The 20,187-nt window shown below is 36.5% G+C and overlaps 1 protein-coding gene across 5 annotated transcripts; it reads right to left on the bottom strand.

The window, feature by feature from the left end:
* Window positions 1–6,137: 6,137 nt before the first annotated feature.
* Window positions 6,138–14,837, bottom strand: LOC147000036 (vomeronasal type-2 receptor 116-like). Of its 5 annotated transcripts, none has more exons than XM_085834306.1 (6): window positions 14,632–14,837; window positions 11,661–11,943; window positions 10,480–11,283; window positions 9,406–9,630; window positions 8,176–8,299; window positions 6,138–7,045 (listed from the first exon to the last, which is right to left on the bottom strand). In XM_085834306.1, exons 1-6 carry the CDS (start codon window positions 14,835–14,837, stop codon window positions 6,138–6,140), a joined length of 2,550 nt encoding a protein of 849 aa, XP_085690432.1. The 5 variants fall into 5 exon arrangements, with proteins under 5 accessions (XP_085690432.1, XP_085690433.1, XP_085690434.1 ...); XM_085834307.1 differs by having other exon boundaries at window positions 6,138–7,042; XM_085834308.1 differs by lacking the exon at window positions 8,176–8,299 and having other exon boundaries at window positions 6,138–7,042; window positions 9,402–9,630.
* Between the last annotated feature and the right edge of the window lie 5,350 nt (window positions 14,838–20,187).

Here is a 20,187-nt window from a genome sequence, read left to right as displayed (position 1 = left end):
CTTCTTTAATTTATTTCTTCAGAGACTTGAAGATATTATCACACAGATCTTTCACTTCCTTAGCTAACGTCACACCAAGGTATTTTATATTATTTGTGACTCTTGTGAAGGGTGTTGTTTCCTAATTTCTTTCTCAGACTGTTTATCCTTTGTGTAGAGAAAGGCCATTGACTTGTTTGAGTTAATTTTATATCCAGCTACTTCCCTGGAGCTGTTTATCAGGTTTAGGTTCTCTCTGGTGGAATTTTTAGGGTCCCTTATATATACTATCATATCATGTGCAAAAAATGATATTTTGACTTCTTACGTTCCATTTGTAACTTCTTGAGCTCCTTTTGTTTTCAAATTGCTCTGGCTAGGACTTCAAGTACAATGTTGAATAGGTATGGAGAAAATGGGCAGCCTTGTCTAGTCCCTGATTTTAGTGGGATGCTTCCAGTTTCTCACCATTTACTTTGATGTTGGCTACTGGTTTGCTGTAGATTGCTTTTATCATGTTTAGGTATGGGCCTTGAATTCCTGATCTTTCCAAGACTTTTATCATGAATGGGTGTTGGATCTTGTCAAATGCTTTTTCCGCATCTGACGAGATGACCATGTGGTTTTTGTCTTTGAGTTTGTTTATATACTGGATTACGTTGATGGATTTCCGTATATTGAACCATCCCTGCATCCCTGGGATGAAACCTACTTGGTCAGGATGGATGATTGTTTTGATGTGTTCTTGGATTCGGTTAGCAAGAACTTTATTGAGGATTTTTGCATCAATATTCATAAGGGATATTGGTCTGAAGTTTTCTATCTTTGTTGGGTCTTTTTGTGGTTTAGGTATCAGAGTAATTGTGGCTTCATAGAATGAGTTGAGTAGAGTACCTTCTGTTTCTATTTTGTGGAATAGTTTGTGAAAAACTGGGATTAGATCTTCTTTGAAGGTCTGATAGAACTCTGCACTAAACCCATCTGGTCCTGGGCTTTTTTTAGTTGGGAGACTATTAATGACTGCTTCTATTTCTTTGGGGGATATAGGGCTGTTTAGATCATTAACCTGATCTTGATTCAACTTTGGTACCTTGTATCTGTCTAGGAACTTGTCCATTTCATCCAGGTTCTCCAGTTTTGTTGAGTATAGCCTTTGGTAGAAGGATCTGATGGTGTTTTGGATGTCTTCAGGATCTGTTGTTATGTCTCCTTTTTCATTTCTGATTTTGTTAATTAGGATGCTTTCCCTGTGCCCTCTAGTGAGTCTGGCTAAGGGTTTATCTATCTTGTTGATTTTCTCAAAGAATCAGCTCCTTGATTGGTTGATTCTTTGAATAGTTCTTCTTGTTTCCACTTGGTTGATTTCGCCCCTTAGTTTGATTATTTCCTGCCGTCCACTCCTCTTGGGTGAATTTGCTTCCTTTTGTTCTAGTGCTTTTAGGTATGTTGTCAAGCTGCTAATGTGTGCTCTCTCTAGTTTCCTTTTGGAGGCACTCAGAGCTATGAGTTTTCCTCTTAGAAATGCTTTCATTGCGTCCCATAAGTTTGGGTATGTTGTGGCTTCATTTTCATTGAACTCTAAAAAGTCCTTAATTTCTTTCTTTATTCCTTCCTTGACCAAGGTATCATTGAGAAGAGTGTTGTTCAGTTTCCACGTGAAGGTTTGCTTTCTATTATTTATTTTGTTATTGAAGATCAGCCTTAGTCCATGGTGATCTGATAGGATGCATGGGACAATTTCAATATTTTTGTATCTGTTGAGGCCTGTTTTGTGACCAATTATGTGGTCAGTTTTGGAGAAAGTACCATGAGGTGCTGAAAAGAAGGTATATCCTTTTGTTTTAGGATAGAATGTTCTGTAGATATCTGCCAGATCCATTTGATTCATAACTTCTGTTAGTTTCACTGTGTCCCTGTTTAGTTTCTGTTTCCATGATCTGTCCATTGGTGAAAGTGGTGTGTTGAAGTCTCCCACTATTATTGTATGAGGTGCAATGTGTGCTTTGAGATTTACTAAAGTTTCTTTAATGAATGTGGCTGCCTTTGTATTTGGAGCATAGATATTCAGAATTGATAGTTCCTCTTGGAGGATTTTACCTTTGATGAGTATGAAGTGCCCCTCCCTGTCTTTTTTGATGACTTTGGGTTGGAAGTCAATCTTATAAAATATTAGAATGGCTACTCCAGTTTGTTTCTTCATACCATTTGCTTGGAAAATTGTTTTACAGCCTTTCATTCTGAGGTAGTGTCTATCTTTTTCTCTGAGATGAGTTTCCTGTAAGCAGCAAAATGTTGGGTCTTGTTTGTGTAGCCAGTTTGTTAGTCTATGTCTTTTTATCGGGGAGTTGAGTCTATTGATATTAAGAGATATTAAGGAAAAGTAATTGTTGTTTCCTGTTATTTTTGTTGATAAAGTTGTCATTCTGTTCTTGTGGCTGTCTTCTTTTAGGTTTGTTGAGGGATTACCTTCTTGTTGTTTCTAGGGCGTGGTTCCTGTCCTTGTATTGGTTTTTTTCTGTTATTATCCTTTGAAGGGCTGGATTCGTGGAGAGATAATGTGTGAATTTGTTTTTGTCGTGGAATACTTTGGTTTCTCCATCTATGGTAATTGAGAGTTTGGCTGGGTATAGTAACCTGGGCTGGAGTTTGTGTTCTTTTAGTGTCTGTATAACATCCGTCCAGGATCTTCTGGCTTTCATAGTCTCTGGTGAGAAATCTGGTGTAATTCTGATAGGCTTGCCTTTATATGTTACTTGGCCTTTTTTTCTTACTGCTTTTAGTATTCTGTCTTTATTTAGAGCATTTGTTGTTCTGATTATTATGTGTCGGGAGGTATTTCTTTTCTGGTCCAGTCTATTTGGAGTTCTGTAGGCTTCTTGTATGTTCATGGGCATCTCTTTCTTTAGATTTGGGAAGTTTTCTTCTATAATTTTGTTGAAGATGTTTGCTGGTCCTTGGAGTTGAAAATCTTCATTCTCATCCACTCCTATTATCCGTAGGTTTGGTCTTCTCATTGTGTCCTGTATTTCTTGGATGTTTTGAGTTAGGATCTTTTTGCATTTTACATTTTCCTTGATTGTTGTGCCGATGTTCTCTATGGAATCTTCTGCACCTGAGATTCTCTCTTCCATCTCTTGTATTCTGTTGCTGATGCTGGTATCTATGGTTCCAGATTTCTTTCCTAGGGTTTCTATCTCCAGTGTTGCCTCATTTTGGGTTTTCTTTATTGTGTCTACTTCCCTTTTTAGGTCTAGTATGGTTTTGTTCAATTCCATCATCTGTTTGGATGTGTTTTCCTGTTTTTCTGTAAGGACTTCTACCTGTTTGATTATGTTATCCTGTTTTCCTTTAAGGATTTGTAACTCTTTATCAGTGTTCTCCTGCAATTCTTTAAGGGATTTTTGTGCTTCCTCTTTAATGTCTTCTACCTGTTTACCAGTGTTCCTTTGTATTTCTTTAAGTGTGTTATTAAAGTCCTTCTTGATGTCCTCTACCATCATCAAGATATATGCTTTTAGATCCGTGTCTAGCTTTTCTGGTGTGTTGGGGTACCCTGGACTGGGCGAAGTGGGAGTGCTGGGTTCTGATGATGGTGAGTGGTCTTGGTTTCTGTTAGTAAGATTATTACATTTACCTTTCACCATCTGGTAATCTCTGGGGTTAGTTGTTGTCATTGTCACTGTTTAAAGATTAGAGTAGAAGCTGTGTTCCACTCACCAGAAGTCTCAAAATCCTGTGGCGGGGGATGTCGGTAGCTGGCAGGTGTCAGACGACCCTGCGCCCTAGATACCCAGGTGCTTTTCTGACCGGAAGAGGCTTGTGGCCCTACTCAGGCCGGATTTCTGCCTCCCCAACCAAAGCAGTCTCAGGTCCCGCATGATTGGACTGGAGCAGAAGCTGTGTTCCACACACCAGCAGTCTCAAAATCCTGTGGCGGGGGTCGTGGGTAGCTGGCGGGTGTCAGCCGACCCTGCACTCTAGCTACCCCCGTGCTGGTCCGGCCGGAAGAGGCCTGTGGCCCTACTCAGGCCGGTTTTCTGCTTCCCTAACTAATGCAGTCTCTAATGTCCTTTTGGGTCTGAGTTACCTCACTCTGGATAATATTTTCTAGTTCCATCCATTTTATTGCAAAACTCAGGATGTCTTCTCTCTCTCTCTCTCTCTCTCTCTCTCTCTCTCTCTCTCTCTCTCTCTCTCTCTCTGTCTCTGTCTCTGTCTCTGTCTCTGTCTCTGTCTCTGTCTCTCTCTCTCTGTCTCTCTCTGTCTCTCTCTCTCTCTCTCCTCCCTCTCTCTCTCTCTCTCTCTCTCCCCTCTGGCTGCCCCTCCCCGTCTCCCTGTCCTTCTCCCTCTCCCTGTCTCTCCTTTCTTCCTTTGTTTATTTATTTATCATTGGTTATATTATTTATTTCTTTACATTTCTTTTTAAATTTAATTTTATTTTTCATTTATATTTTACACTACATATTCCATTCACCACAGCCCCATCCACCTTCAGACTGCTCCATATTCCATGCCTTCTCCATGTGGATACCTGCACACCCACTTCACCTGACCTCTATATGCCCTTGATCCTCCAGTCCCTTGAGGATTAGGTGCATTATCTCTGAATGAACACAGACCTGGAAGTCTTCTACTGGATGTGTGTTGGGGGCCTCATATCAGTGGGTGTGAACTCCCTGGGGTGGCCCAGTGTTAGAGAGATCTTGGGGTCCAGATTACCTGAGACTGTTGGTTCTCATATAGGATGGCCCTTCTCAGCAGCTTCATTCAGCTTCCCTCATTCAACAACAGGTGTCAGCTGTTTCTGTCCATTGGTTGGGTGCAAATATCTGCACCTGACCTTTTCAGCTGTTGCTGGGTCTTTTGGAGGGCAGTCATGATAGGCCCCTTTTTGTGAGTGTTCTATAACCTCAGTAATAGTGTCAGGCCTTGGGCCCTCCCACTGAGCTGGACCCCACTTTGGCTTGTCATTGGACCTTCCTTTTCTCAGGATTATCTCCATTTCTATCCCTATTCTTCTTTAAGACAGGAACAATATCCATCAGAATTGTGACTGTGGGGTGGTATCCCCATCACTTACTTGAGCTGCCTGCTGGAGGTGGGTTCAAAAGTCCCTCTCTCTACTGAATGCGCTGGGTTTCCCCAATCCTCCTCTCTCCTGAGGTTGCTTTTTTACATTCTTTCTGCTGGCCCTCAGGGTTTCAGTCCTTTTTGCTCAGCCAATCCCAGACCAAGTTTCCCTCTCCCTCCAATTTCCCCCACCCTGTCCACTTTCCTTCCCAGGCCCCTCCATTTCTCCTCATTGTGTCTTTTCACATAAATGTAAAGAACCTTATGTTGTAGGCACAATTTGATATGCATTGTCCCTTTAATAAAATATTTCTTTCTTTGTAATGTTATCTGACATTCTTAACATCTGCCTAGTACATTTTATAGTTATTCCAAAGTACAGTGCTTCTGTGCTGTCATAGGCAATACTGTCATGTACTTCACACTGCTAATATTCACGCTTGTTTCTTATTTCAAATAAGTGCCTTTTATTGCAACAGGATTCCATGATATTTTAAATCTCATCAGAAACAATTTACCATTTTGTTGATATTTTATATTCCGTTGTTGTGAACACACACACACACACACAGTGATCAAAAGAAGCTTGGGGGCAAAGTGTTTATTTACTTATGTACCTTGGTCACAATATATTGAATGAAGCCAAGGCATGAAATTGGATGCAGGCACTCCATGAAAGCATGACAGATAATGGCGATGACTGGCTTTATGTCAATGTTGTCTTCAGACTTCTTTCTTATAACTCCTAGAACAACTCACCTACAGATGGTAGTGTTCACAGTCAGTATGGTCACCTTATATTAATCGTTAATTAAGTTCTTGGTTTACACACAAAAACACAGGTCAGGATGATGGTAGCATATCCTCAGTTGAGATTCCTGGTTCTCAATATCTTCAGAATTGTGTCCTTATGAATGAGACCATTTTTCACCAAAGTTATGTAATTGGTATTACGATAGACAGTTCTGTACTGTTTCTTAGTTAAAATTTGTATATTATTTAAATTTTTATAAGATTAAGTACTAATTTTGTTAAGACAAAGAAAAAATATGTTGAGTATCATTTAACATTTTCATAGTATGAATATTTCAATAAAGCAATTTACCTTTGCGGTTCAGTATAAAATTTGAATCTGGTTTAATTAAAATAACATAACACTTTGGGACAAAGATACACATTAGCAACCCTGCACTAGAAGCCAAGATGGAGAAAACCTCCACAACCACCATGACCCTCCCCCTGGTGCTGTGGTAGACAGGGAGGAAGGTGATCCAGACACTGCAGAACACCAGCATGCTGAAAGTTAGGAACTTGGCTTCATTGAATGTGTCAGGAAGGTTCCTAGCCAAGAAAGCCAAAGAGAAGCTCACCAGAGCCAAGAAGCCCAAGTATCCAAGGACAACGTGGAAGGCAATGACAGAGCCTTTATTGCAAAGAATGACCATCTTCCCATGTTCAGATTGGATATCTCTGTCAATAGAGGGAGGAGATGTTACCAACCAGATTCCACAGAGAACAAGTTGGATTAGGGTACAAATGGGAATGACCAACTTAGGAGCCCCTGTTACCAACATCCCTCTCATTCTTCTTCCTGGAGTAGTGAGCTTGAAAGCCATGACCACAGTTATTGTTTTGGCCAACACTGTAGAAACAGCCACAGTGAAAAATACTCCAAATGTGGTCTGCTGCAAGATGCAGGTGACCTGGTCAGGATGTCCAATGAAGAGCAGGGAGCAGTGAAAGCAGAAGACTAGAGAGATGAGCAGGATATAGCTGAGAATGCGGTTATTGGCCTTCACAATGGGAGTATCATTATACTTCACAAATGTGACAAGGAATAGAATTGTGATGGCCGAGAAGGACAATGCCATGCAGCCTAGAGCCATCCCCAGTGGCTCGTCATAAGCCAGAAATGATACAGCTCTTGAGAGACAGTAGGTTTGCTCTATGTTGGCATACTTATCATCTGGACACTTCACACATTGTTCCATATCTGCTGGTAAATATACATAAACCCTTATACGATATCATAATTACATAGGAAATAATTTTACATTTGTATTATTCATAGGAAATATTAATAAACATTTTGGTGTTGAGCATCTCTTCCATTCCTATTTGCTATAGAACCACTAACTTAAGATTGCACTGTACTAACCTATGTTTGTCATCAAACAAAACAACAGAAGAAGTACAACAGAAAAAAATACTTATTAAATAAAGATAAAAAAATGGTGACTAATAGTAATAATCTCAGAGTATTTAATTCCTCCAAACATAAATACATTATTCACAGACAAAGGTAGTGTGCAGACATCAGTACTGGTGTCAGTTGATGAAATGCATTTTGTGCTTTGTTTGCTCTGTGGTTTGTGCCTTTGTCTGTGTCTTCACATAGGAACCAGAACATACAATTCCTCATTTAAACACTATTTGCAAAAAGGAATATTTTCATTCTTGAAGCTGTAGACCTCATAGACCTATGCAAGTCCCTCTCATTGTTTTACAATCTCTTACTCCCCAAATACGCATTTCAAGCTACATGGCATGAAGTTCATGGATGTTAACTTTCCTCCCTCTATTCTTAGCTAAGCACTAGCCCATCTCTTGTTCCATTATTGAAACCTGCACTCTTGTTCTAATTCTTTGACAGGAAATACTTAATCATTTGTCCATTAAACCTATTAAAATATATTTCATTAAACAACAACTGTTACCCTGCGCATCTGATCTTTTTCACAGAGTAAGCTTGGTGATGGAGGGAAAGATTGTGGACACATCAGGTGATCAAATATCTATGTACAATGAATCAAAGAAGAATAAACATATGCATAGATTACATCTAAAATGTTTCTTTAAAAAATTGTTGTCCCGGTAGGTCCGCCTAAACACTTTCTATATAATATAAAATCAGTAACCATCATATTGTGAGAGAAATGTCTTGACTGGAGAAGATATTGGAAGTTATTTGCTGAGTCCAGAAGAAGTTGACATTATATAACTGATTACGTTCTGAATCATGGAGAGTTTAGGTCTTCAGTTTGCATGTCGGCCATTTCGTGTTTCTAGTTTGGAAACAGAAGGTATTCAAATTCAGCATTTTTTCTTCTGCATGCAAGCATGTACCTGTTTCATTGGAAATCTCATTTTCTGTGCAATGAACACAATCAAAGCAGCAGTTTGCTGTTTCTTTCTGTTGAATTTTCCTGAATCCAGCAGAACACATCACACTACACACAGAGGAGGGAACCTAAGACAGTGCATAAATGTTATATAATATGCATGTGAGTGTGTATTTCATGTATTTGTCATATGAATAACGACCTATAAATTGATATATGGGACACTAACAGAAATGCTATACATATTCCTCTGATACCCAGTATCACTTAACAGTATCAGGCATATTTTTATTTATATTACCCTGCAACACACTGAATGTCACACAAAAATTACTGTATCGTGTAATATTTTATATGTAACATTCAGGTTGTAGCAATTATAAAATTTTCCTTCCTAAACTGATCAATCCAAAAAGAATGTTTAGGTGGCACAAGTATTTCTTTCATGATTTATAAATTACAAAATAGAATACTGTGGTGTATGGAGGGAGAAGGAAGGGTAAATCAAGAAAGAGTAGTTTTATGACTACGAACAAAATATGTTATAGAAGACTCCCATAAAATTAATGAAGTATTCCTAAGTGTAAAAGAAAACCTTGAACACACTATCCCTTTCTCTCTTTTCTCTGCATCTATGAGGGAGCTCCCCACCCACCCACTCCTGCCTCACCACTCTAGCATTCCCCTGTGCTGGGGCATCAAGCCTTCACAGGCCAAAGGGATTCCTCTCCCACTGATGCCAGATAAGGCTATACTCCACGGAGGAGGGGAAATCACGAAGGGGGATAACACTTGAAATGTAAATAAATAAATAAATAAACAATACAAAATATATAAATTAAAAAGCTAAAACCTTGAATCTGGAGAAACATTTATGTTCACGACTGCGTGATATACTTAATTAGGCTATAGATATGTTTGCACAGAACCAACAAAATATCCCATGGATGATATATAGTTACAAACTTTTCATTAATCATATGTACATATACATTATACTTTAAAAACATTAAATATATCCCTGCATTGTAGGTGAACAGGTATTTGGGTACTATTGAACATGGATTCCAGAGGCCAGTGATCCATCTACTACCAGATTTACATGAAATTGAGCATTATCAAATTTTGCATATTGCAATTTAGGATGGTCTTTTGCAAGAGTAGTAATTGGTCTTAACCACAGAGTGTTATATTTTAAAATACACATAACCTGAAAAAATTATGGTATACCCACTGCTGTTCCTCCCATGGCCCATTCCAAATCATCAGATATATGAAGTTGTTGACTCTTTTTAAAACAAGGTATATAGCTTCCTATTTTCACTTTTAATCCAAGGCCTTGTGGAAAATTCCAAATGATGAAAATGTCATACTCTGTACACTGATTTTCCCTATGCTTCATGTTTACCAGTTCTCCAACAGGGTTCGTAAATACCCTGGTTTTCATCAAGGAGGACACCTAGAAGAGATGCATGCTTACAATATCAATAAAGCATATCAATAAAGGTAATTCCAAATTAAGAATTCCCCAATTTCTTAATGACTTTCAGAAGAGACAGCTGTATTGAAATAAATGTGTGTAGAAAAATATAGTATACCTCATTGATAACTGAAAACTTATATACTTAATATTAATGATAAAGATAAAATGTGCTAGAAAAAATGATTACTAGATAACAAGTAACTGTGTGTGTGTGTGTCTGTGTATGTCTGTGTGTTTGCGTGTGTGTCTGTGTGAACATTCTTGTCAAAAAAAATTCATTTAAATGAATCCATGTATGAGAGAATGAAGGGGAAGTCTGAATATCTGGAAATTGTGAAAATAAACAAATTATTTTCATGTACATAGAGTATACTCATATAAAATTAACATAAATTTAATGAAATGTGCAGTCTTAGTAATTTATGTTTTTGTATATTGTTAATTTAAATGGCTAAATAATAACCACAGCACATACATGTATCAATTTCTGAAAAACTTTTCTTCAGCAAAAAATTCCAGTCTAGTCATCACTTAAGGCTTTTATGATAAAACTCTTGGCTCCTATTCTAAATTTTGAACTCATTTGGTTGAAATGTGAGACACCTTTTCACAAAACTCACTGGTATTCGTAAAAATGTATGGTCTCTTATTAAATATTATCTTTGTGAGTGAAATTCATCCATGTAAATGAATCATTAGGGGCTTTTGCAGTATACAAATCATTGAACTGAGAGAATAATCTCTAACAAATGTACAGTTGTTCCTCTGGTTCCATTTAAAAGATCACATTGATATATCTAAGCATAATGAAATGTAAGTCTTTACCTGCTGACAAGCAGTGAAATGTCTTTTGTGTTCTGTCTTTTTCTGAGACTCTACTTGTTGAAGAATGTGTTCATGGTAGTTGTGGGCCGCAGCATAAACAGCATTGTACAGATTGTAACCTTCATCACTCATGGCCATATCATAGCTGTGCAGTGCTGTCCATTCCAATGTGTTGTTGAATGTAATATGATGCATTTTAATGCTGTTCTTGGAGATTGAACAATTAAAATAATTCCATTCCAGTATAGTATGAGAAATATCTTTTAGGTATTTGACTGTGTTCATTGTTTGCATAAAATTCCTTAATTTAGGAATCTCAACTCTGTGGTGTGCAAAAGTAATAGTCCCATGGAAAAGATTAAGTGTGAATTCTATTTTATGTGTGATGACATCCCATTGAGAGGTTGTGATCCAGATTCTATGAGCACCTAACTCTTCCCATCTTCTAAAGCTGACTTCTAGAGTAGAGTTCATTTCACCATAAATGATAACAACCTTTGCTGAAGATGTCATAATTTGTTTATCATATATTGTAGCTCTTGTCATGTATATCTGCATGTTTTCTGGGATCACATTAACAAAAGCTAAACAGATCCCATGCCTTTGGCTTTCTTCTCTTACATCTGAGAGAAACTGAATACCCTGATCATCATCTGAGATGACCAGTCCTATCCAAGTCCATCTAAAATGAAACATCAAGGAGACCATGCCACGTGATAAATGTGTGTCCTTGGTGGCTACTTGATGGGCATGGGGCAGCCGGTCATGGTCGCGTAGGTTAGGATTAAATGTTCCAAAGAAAACCTAAAGGATGCAGAAGACAGGATGAAACTTCCAGTGAAGAATATTATTATTAGGATATTTAGACTCATATACATTTAATGCTACTCACCTTCCAGAACTCTAGATAAGAAAAGAAAGATTGTACTATACACATCATGTATTATTCCTATTAGATTCTAGACTATTTCTGATAAGTCTAAAATTCCTAGAATACAATTTTACCTGTACGCACAGTACATCTATGAAATGATTATTTAATTCATATATATATAATGTGTATGTATGTGTGTGTATTTGTGTAGCAGCACACCCACAAATGCATTATTTCCAAGTTTTCTTGTAGGCACCTGTAAATGTAATTTAATGTTCTTAACCCATTCAGTGTGAAAATTACTTACCAGTGGCATCGAAGAATGCATTGCCAGTTTTAAGGATGTTTTCCATGATGGTCCTGTCAGACCTATGGTACATGAATGATCTAAATAACAGAAATAATTAACAAAATTCATATGTCCATATGTTTGTGTATATTCTTGATCCAGATCTCTCAATAAATTATGACAGTTTCCACCAATGATGGAGAACATCAAAGTCATGTTGGGTAAAAGATTAGGATTCTTGTTGATCTCATCAGTAGCAAAAAACATTACCAGAAGAAGCTCATATTCACTTGCTGCAATTCTACAAGAGGGCATAGTGATGATTAAGGGAGATGTGTGAAATATAAAATTTCAACTGCAGTAAAGTTTGTAATATGAGATATACTAAATTTCTGTATAAATGTCTTGAAATAAGCCTGATATATTAGGGATCTTTAGAGCCGAATACAATTTAAGAATTCATACACATTGGGCACTGTGATATGATACATTTTGTATTCATGAAAATAAATAAACATTGTTTTATCTCTGAATGCCATCCTTGAACTAAATTACAGTCCTATTGTGTGAGACTGCTATAAAATAACCTTGGAGATGTAATTCCACAGATATATAAAAGAGCATGACTTCCACTACATATGAAATACCTAACAGATTGTCCTTATAATTTTTATTTAACTGCAATTTATACATCAATCATCTTAATATTATTGAAAACTTTGGGTATCAACTAATATATCTGTTTTTTTCAACTTTTTTATTCTTATCCTTTTATCATTTATGAATATTTAATAATATCCATAACTGAGGATACTGAAATATCATTTATGAATATTTAATAATATCCATAACTGAGGATACTATGTCTAATGTTCACTACTAAGTTATTACAAAACATACAAAATACTCTTTGGGAATTAAGCATAATAAAGGAGCATAAAATTTTATATAGTGAATCATTAAGAAATATATTCAAAAGCCCTTATTAGATACCACCTGACAGTATGAGAGTATTCAAAACCCACTATATAGTTGTGTTTCTTGACAAACAATCAGCTTACTTTAAGAAGATTATCAGTGTTTCAAGTAGAGAAAATATTTTATCAGTAAGAATATTTTACATATTTCCAAATAACAAAAACTCTATGAACTTAAGCATTATGAAATTGCTAATTTTATTCACAGGAAGAAAATTATGAATAATATGTTAGAACATGTTTTATAATTGTTTTGTATGTTTTTAGATCATGCTTTTAATATATTCAAATGTTAATATCACCAATCAGGCTACTCATTTTAATATCCATTTTATTTAATTTTATTTATCCATTTCAAGATATACACAATGATACAATATACCATATGACCAGAAGGTCTTGTACACATCAAGTTCATGTTGCCTTTTAGTGTGTTCTTACTATTTCTATCTTGTAAAAGTTTTATCACAATTCTTTTAATACCACAATCTTCCTAATACATTGAGATCCTTTAAGTGATGTCTGAGCAAAGAGATCTTCTCTGCCCCAGCACAGTTGGCAGTTCATCTGTTATTCTCTATTGCCTCTTATCAGGTGTAAAGACACCAAACATGGTCTTTTGCTAAAATTTGTATTTTTCAATTAAGAGTTCAGCGCTAAGTTTTTCTTTCTAATCCCAAAAGTATATTGACACAGTTCATATATTTGTAATTTTAAAACTTATTATGGCTTAAACAATTGTCATCAATGAGAATTTCCACAATTTTTGGCCAATAGGTGTGGTAAAAATTAAGGATACTTCAGAAATATAATTCCTACTCACCTAACACAGAAGGATAATAATGTGAAACAACCATCACTATCAAAGTGTACAGTGCACTGTGGCTACCCATTGAAAAATGTATTCCTTTATCCCAAAGACATGAAAATTGAAAAGGGGATGGGATGAGAACCAAAAACATAAAAGCACAAGAAACCTTAGTTTATGAAAGAAAGAAGTCGCAGGCACAATGATTAGCTAAAAGGTAAATGATTTCAACACTCGTTCCCTCATTATCTGCAGCCACAAATGATAACACCTCACACTTTGGATCTCAGATCTAATAGCCACATTGAGAAAAGGTTCTTTTCAACTGGAACACAATGATTCTCCTAGATTTATCTTTTCAGACCTCAGATGTAGAGATTAAGACCAGAATTTTCCCTATGTATCCAGGGCACATGTCATAGGATGAATGGAAAGGACTTGTGAATAAATATTAATTACTAAATAATGTTAAGTTTATTGAGTAGTTAATAGAAATATTGACCTTGTATCTTATAGTGATAAGAAGCCTAATCAGTGCCTGTGCATTTGTGTAATTGGATAAAAAGATTATTCTGGTAACAGAATATAAGACTAGCATTCTTTTTCCTTATTCAGTACCAAATTGAGAGCTGCAGGATGAGACTCATTTAAAGACTATTTTATAAAGCAAAGTATATGTATATTCACAAGTATATAAGTAATGTTATACATTTAAGCAAGTATAGTAGACCAACACATTCACAAATATTTCAATGAAACAATGCATGTTCATCTGTTGGAAACCAGAATTAGGTAACACTTTTATTAAGGCATTTAGATGCATGATCATAATGAGGCGTGGGCAGACAATTGAATATAGGCAGTGATGCAGTCTCTTCATATTGAGTTCTTGACAAAGGAGGGAATTGTGAATTCAAGGCAGATGAAAAGATATCTTTCAACATATACTTTCAACAAAGACTCAATAGAGAGGATCCAGACATTCACATGGTCCAGCACTGTGAACTGGAGTATAAAATTGAACTAAAACCCTACTAAACTGTGACACATTTTGAAGTATTAAAATAGTGATTGATATAATAATTCGTTTTCAGGGGTCCTTAAAGTTACATGGTGAGGAAGAGAACAGAACCCACAGTTTGTGTATACAGATAAATATGTCAAACTAATGACATTGACAAAAGAAATAAAGTTAATGACTTACCGAAAATTTAAATCTGAATTATCAAAATTATCTTCAATAGGTTCATCATGTAACGAAAGGTAAAAATGACATTCCCTTTGCAAATCTCCATCACTATCTTCACTATTCTTTATCCTCCAAAAGCAACTGGGTTCAGTCAAACAGCACAAGATGAGAGAAAACTTAAGAAACAAAAATGAAATAGTGAAAGTACAGAGCTTCTTCATGTCTGCTAGGATCTAAGAAGGAGCTGCTGTGAAATCCGTTTCTGATGTAGAAAGACATCACACACACAGTTACACCTATGTGTCTGTTTTAAAGATACTGCTGTTTGGAGATTCACTTATTATATTCACAGTTCCTTTCTATTTCTCCTATGTCAGGCTCCCTAGATACATAGGGAAAATTCTGGCCTCAGGCTCTACATCTGAGGTCTGAAAACTTCTCATCAACTCATTTTTGAAAACATGTTTTGAGATCATGTTTTCTACCCTCAGGGGCCATGACTGCATTCATGTGCATAGCGTAAATCCCAAGGACAATCTTCTCCTGCATAGCTCATACCTGACCATGTGTCAACAGCCATTATGCACAAACACAATGGATTTCATCAGAAGTTCTATACTGTGACAGAAGTTGAGAAGGTCATAAAAGTTACATATCATTCAGATGTTGAGTATAATCATGGAACATTAGGTAACACATTGTCTAGTTTAGGGAAGGGCAGTCTCACATGCAACATTGAGCCTGGAGTTGACCATGCTCTCTGTTGTTCATATACTATTGTATGCCACTCATGTTTCCAAAAACTCCTCAAACTTCCCGTGATTCCTGCCATCTGGAGAACATGTCAATATGCTAAATCCAAAAAATACCTGGATTTTAAAGATTCAACACCCATCTGGTCAAATATCAGTACCTGTGCACACATTCACTGATATGCTGAACTTTTTCCTGATAATCAGTCCCTGGCAGTCAATGACATTTAATGAAATATTTCTTTGGTTGATGTTTGTTCACACCTCATTAAGAAGTTAGAGGCTAATTTCATATATTTTATTCAAGGGAAAGAATGCCATTTAAGAGATAGAATTTTATTGCTAATGCTGGTATATACCTCACACTTTTCATTTATTTCTACTTGGCATTTGTTTTGAAATATTTCTATCTTAGATTACATTTCAATAACATAGATGTTAGCTACTAATTCGGTTAGATTGCAATGAGTGACAAAGATGAAGGATTGATTTGATTTGTTATTTTTTTTTAACTACCTTATATTTTTGTTCAAAATATCCATACTGAATTAAGTGAGTCTTACACTTCATTTTTGGAATGGTTGGTATGTCAATGGATTATAATAAAATCCTGCTATGGAATTTAATTTACTATCTTTGTTACTATGAATAAACATTTGTTTCATAATTTGGTTGAATTACGACTATTTCAGTGTAAATTGTTTCAGTACAAACCAATAGACTGGGAAAATGAAGTGTCCTGTTGTCATATTCTATAATTATTATATACCTGGTTCTAATACCATGTCAAATTAACTGGGAATGTGCATGGAGGCAGACTCTTCACTCCATTGTGACTGCTATTGTGCCATCCTGGGCTGTGGCAGTCTTTTGGAAGTCATTTGGAGCACATGAGCAATGGACTGGGATCCATTCAATACTCATTAAAACAAGACTATAGGTCAAACATTCAGGTCTTTAATAATCTTGAATTTTGTTTTGCTCAGATTTGGAGGTGAGGCTCCATGTGCTTTTCTGCAGAGACATCCTCCATGTTGCTTGCAACAAAAATAGTATTTCTTAAAATCTCTTTTCTTTTTGCCTAAAACTCATATTATGTACTTTATTTGGAGGCAAGAAGGCAGAGCACACATCATCGTGTCCTTCTTTATTATCAAGGCAATATTTGGTTTCTATTTTCCTTTAAGTTTTTCTGTTGGGTTGCAATCTTAAGCTATCCACTACAGTACATTTTGAGTTTATAAAACAAAGTTTTCTTCTGTTTCACAGATAATATTCATAGATTCTTTCTAGTTGCTTATCCCTTTATTTCCTGTTGAAATCAGATATCTGATTCCATGATATTTTATGTGTAACAGGTGATGGCCTCTATCCTATTTTCATGTCAGAGAATTGTCTTAAAAGTGTTGCTGCTGTATATTCATTAAATTCTGATGTCATTTATTATAAGCCATTCTTATCCTGTTTTTCCCCATTAATCAGATACTGATTTGTGATTCTTCAATCACTTGAAACAAGGTTTGATATGGCTCAGAAGTACTATTTATACAAAGCATTGAAGCACTTTTGAGTATCTGCACTCATCACTCTACATGGATTGAAGGTCATCCTCTTTCATTAAAATATATGTGATAGCAAAGATGTTATTCATGAACCACAGATATCTGAAAGGCAATGGGATGCCCATTATACAACTATGCACCAACAAATATAATTTCAGTTTCATTACAAATATCATCTTAGTCTAATATAATTTAAATGATTTTTGTACAAAATTCAACTTATTCTAATGAAACTAAATCTGACATGTTATAGCTTGTTTAGACACAGGATTTTTAACCCAATGCATCATAATTCGCAAGACATATTACTTCACTCACACTCAATGTCCATGCAGGATGGCTGATGGTGATTCTTCCAAGGTATCCCCTAAAATCCCTTAATACGTAGAACTTAGCTTACAATAAGGGGTCCAATTTCCATTCCGATCTTCATTGTCCGATATACATAACTACACTAATATTGAACACCAAAATTAGAATTTCAATATTATATAAAAAATTTACACCTGAAGGACATCTGCAGTCTGAACCTATGAAAGCAGGGTGTACCTCCCAGCCCTATCAACCTACCTGCCTAACAGGAGCTCTTCCATAATTAGAAACATAGGGGAACCCTTTGGATGAATACCCACATCATTTAGGACCTCCACAGAGATAAGCACATGAGGTACTTATGATAAGTAAGTACCATTGAGGCATAGGATGAAAGTAGACATCTCAAGTGTTCTGCTACCAACTTGATGGGCTTGCTCTTCTCTTGATCCTGTCAATCTTTTTTCTAGTTAACCCCTTTGGAAACAAAGCACACCATTTTCCCACTGTTCTTACACGGAAAAAAAAAAAAAAAGCTCATTGTCTGAGATCTCTGGCTTTTGAAAAGGAGGTGATCAGTATTTATGTCCCAGGAGAGTCTCCAGAATAGGCAATTCAGCTTCTGTTCAGTAGAGGGAGAACTTTAACAGAAAGGCAAAGCCTGTTTCATGTGACATAAACAATTCCTTGTCTGAACATTCTATTGTATCCTGGAGAGGTCTTGGTATCCCTTGTGATGTCATCAGTGTTGTAACAACACCAACTACACTTATGGATTTCAAATGGTCCCTAGAGAGTTTCAACCACATTTATGTTTGCAAAATGGTGGAGGAGTCTATTTGAGAGTGAGAATTGAGAGTTTAGAGAAATAAGAGAGAGACCTAAGGAAGCTGGCTTTACATCTCACTGTAAAGCATCAAGGAAGATGTGGTCCTGGGACTGGCACAGTGAGTCACGGAACATTGATGTGAAAATTCCTGGAGTAGGCATTTGTTGGTTTTATGACCGAGAGGGAGAATTTGTCTTAATACAACTGAGTATAACATTTTTCCTGAAGATACAAAAACACAGTAGATGGCTAAGTTTTATGCTATTACAAAATTTAGCAAGTGATTTGTATAAACAGCAGAAATCTCAGTTGGACTTATCAGCTGAATATGATGGAAGCAGGAAAATAGTCATAACTTTATTTGGGATGTCATGTATATATTATTTTATACCTTTCTAAATTTTCATTTTAAAATATGCCATGGATAATCTTAAAGTAAGTTGTGGCGGGTATGACTCTTTCAGGAGATCTGCTTAGGCCATCCTCTGCTACATATGCACCTACAGGCACAGTTCTGGGGTGTACTGGTTAGTTCATATTGCTGTTCCTCCTATAGGGTTAGTAACCCCTTTAGCTCTTTGGTATTTTCTCTAGCTTTTTATTTAGGGGCCCTGTATTCCATCCAATAGATGACTGTGAGCATCCACTTCTATATATTGCACTGGAATAGCCTCAGAAAAGAGAGCTATATCAGGGTCCTATAAGAAAAATCTTGCTAGCATATGCAATAGTGTCTGGGTTTGGTGGTTGTATATGGGAAGGATCCCCAGGTGGGGCAATCTCTGGATGGTCCTTTTTGTCTTTCTCAGCTCCAAAATTTGTCTCTGTAACTCCTTCCTTGGGTATATTGTTTTCCATTCTAAGAAGCAACGAACTATTGACACTTTGGTCTTCCTTCATCTCGAGGTTCATGTGTTTTGCAAATTGTATCTTGGTTAGTCTGTTTCTGGGCTAACATCTGCTTATCTGTTAGTGCAGACATATGTGTTCTTTTGTTATTGGGTTACCACACTCAGAATGATATCCTCCAGATACATCCATTTTGCCTAAAAATGTCATAAATTCATTGTTTATAATTGCTGAGTAGTACTCTATTGTGCAAATGTACCAGAATTTCTGTATCCATTCCTCTGTTGAGTGACATATAAGTTCTTTTCAGCAACTGGCTATTATAAATAATGAAATAAATATGAAAAAAATAGTCTCTTATCTTCTCTCCTGCAAAGGGGATGATATTGCGATGTCATCTACAACATTAATTCACTCTCTCACACAGTTTGTGTTTTCTCTTAGCAGTCAACTAATACCAAAGTCACACATTCATTCAGATTCCAAAATAAGGTATCTGAGCTCATGTAAACTGTCATTCTGTATCAGAGTTAGAAAGGAAATCTTCCAATGTGTAGTTACACCCAAGAGGTGTGTGTGTGTTTGTGTGTTTGTGTGTGTTTGTGTTTCTTTGTGTGTATGTAAATATAACAAAAGTGCTTGTAAATTAGGTAGTTATATGTTTGCAAAATGGTGGAGGAGTCTATTTGAGAGTGAGAATTGAGAGTTTAGAGAAATAAGAGAGAGACCTAAGGAAGCTGGCTTTACATCTCACTGTAAAGCATCAAGGAAGATGTGGTCCTGGGACTGGCACAGTGAGTCACGGAAAATTGATGTGAAATATGTGCAGAGGGAACATAAGTGTGAGAGATCAATGTTGTAATATTTTAATATTTATCTTTGAAAACTGCAAAATTGGATATAACATGCACCCATTTGCATCCTCACCTGACTGTAGGGACACTGAAATCTTGAGAATTTTAGTAAGTAACAATAACCCTATCACTGAATGTAAAAAGGTCTGTTCTAATCATTCTTTGATTTTTTTTCTGGTTTATTTTCATTTCAAATGTTATCTGCCTTCTAGATTTCCCCTTTGAACACTCCCATTCCACCCTCTCATCTGCCTCCATGCCTGTTCTCCACCAAACATCCACCCACTACACTTTTCTGTGTAGCCTTGGTGTCCCGGAACTCACTTTGTAGTCCAGGGTGGCCTCGAATTCAGAAATCGGCCAGCCTCTGCCTCCTGAGTGCTGGGATTAAAGGCGTATGCCACCACTGTCTG

Source organism: Mus caroli, unplaced genomic scaffold (assembly GCF_978045245.1).
Source record: "Mus caroli unplaced genomic scaffold, Mus_caroli_1 scaffold_22, whole genome shotgun sequence".
In the NCBI taxonomy this organism is placed as follows: Eukaryota; Metazoa; Chordata; class Mammalia; order Rodentia; family Muridae; genus Mus; species Mus caroli.
This window is presented reverse-complemented; position numbering and strand designations above follow the sequence as displayed.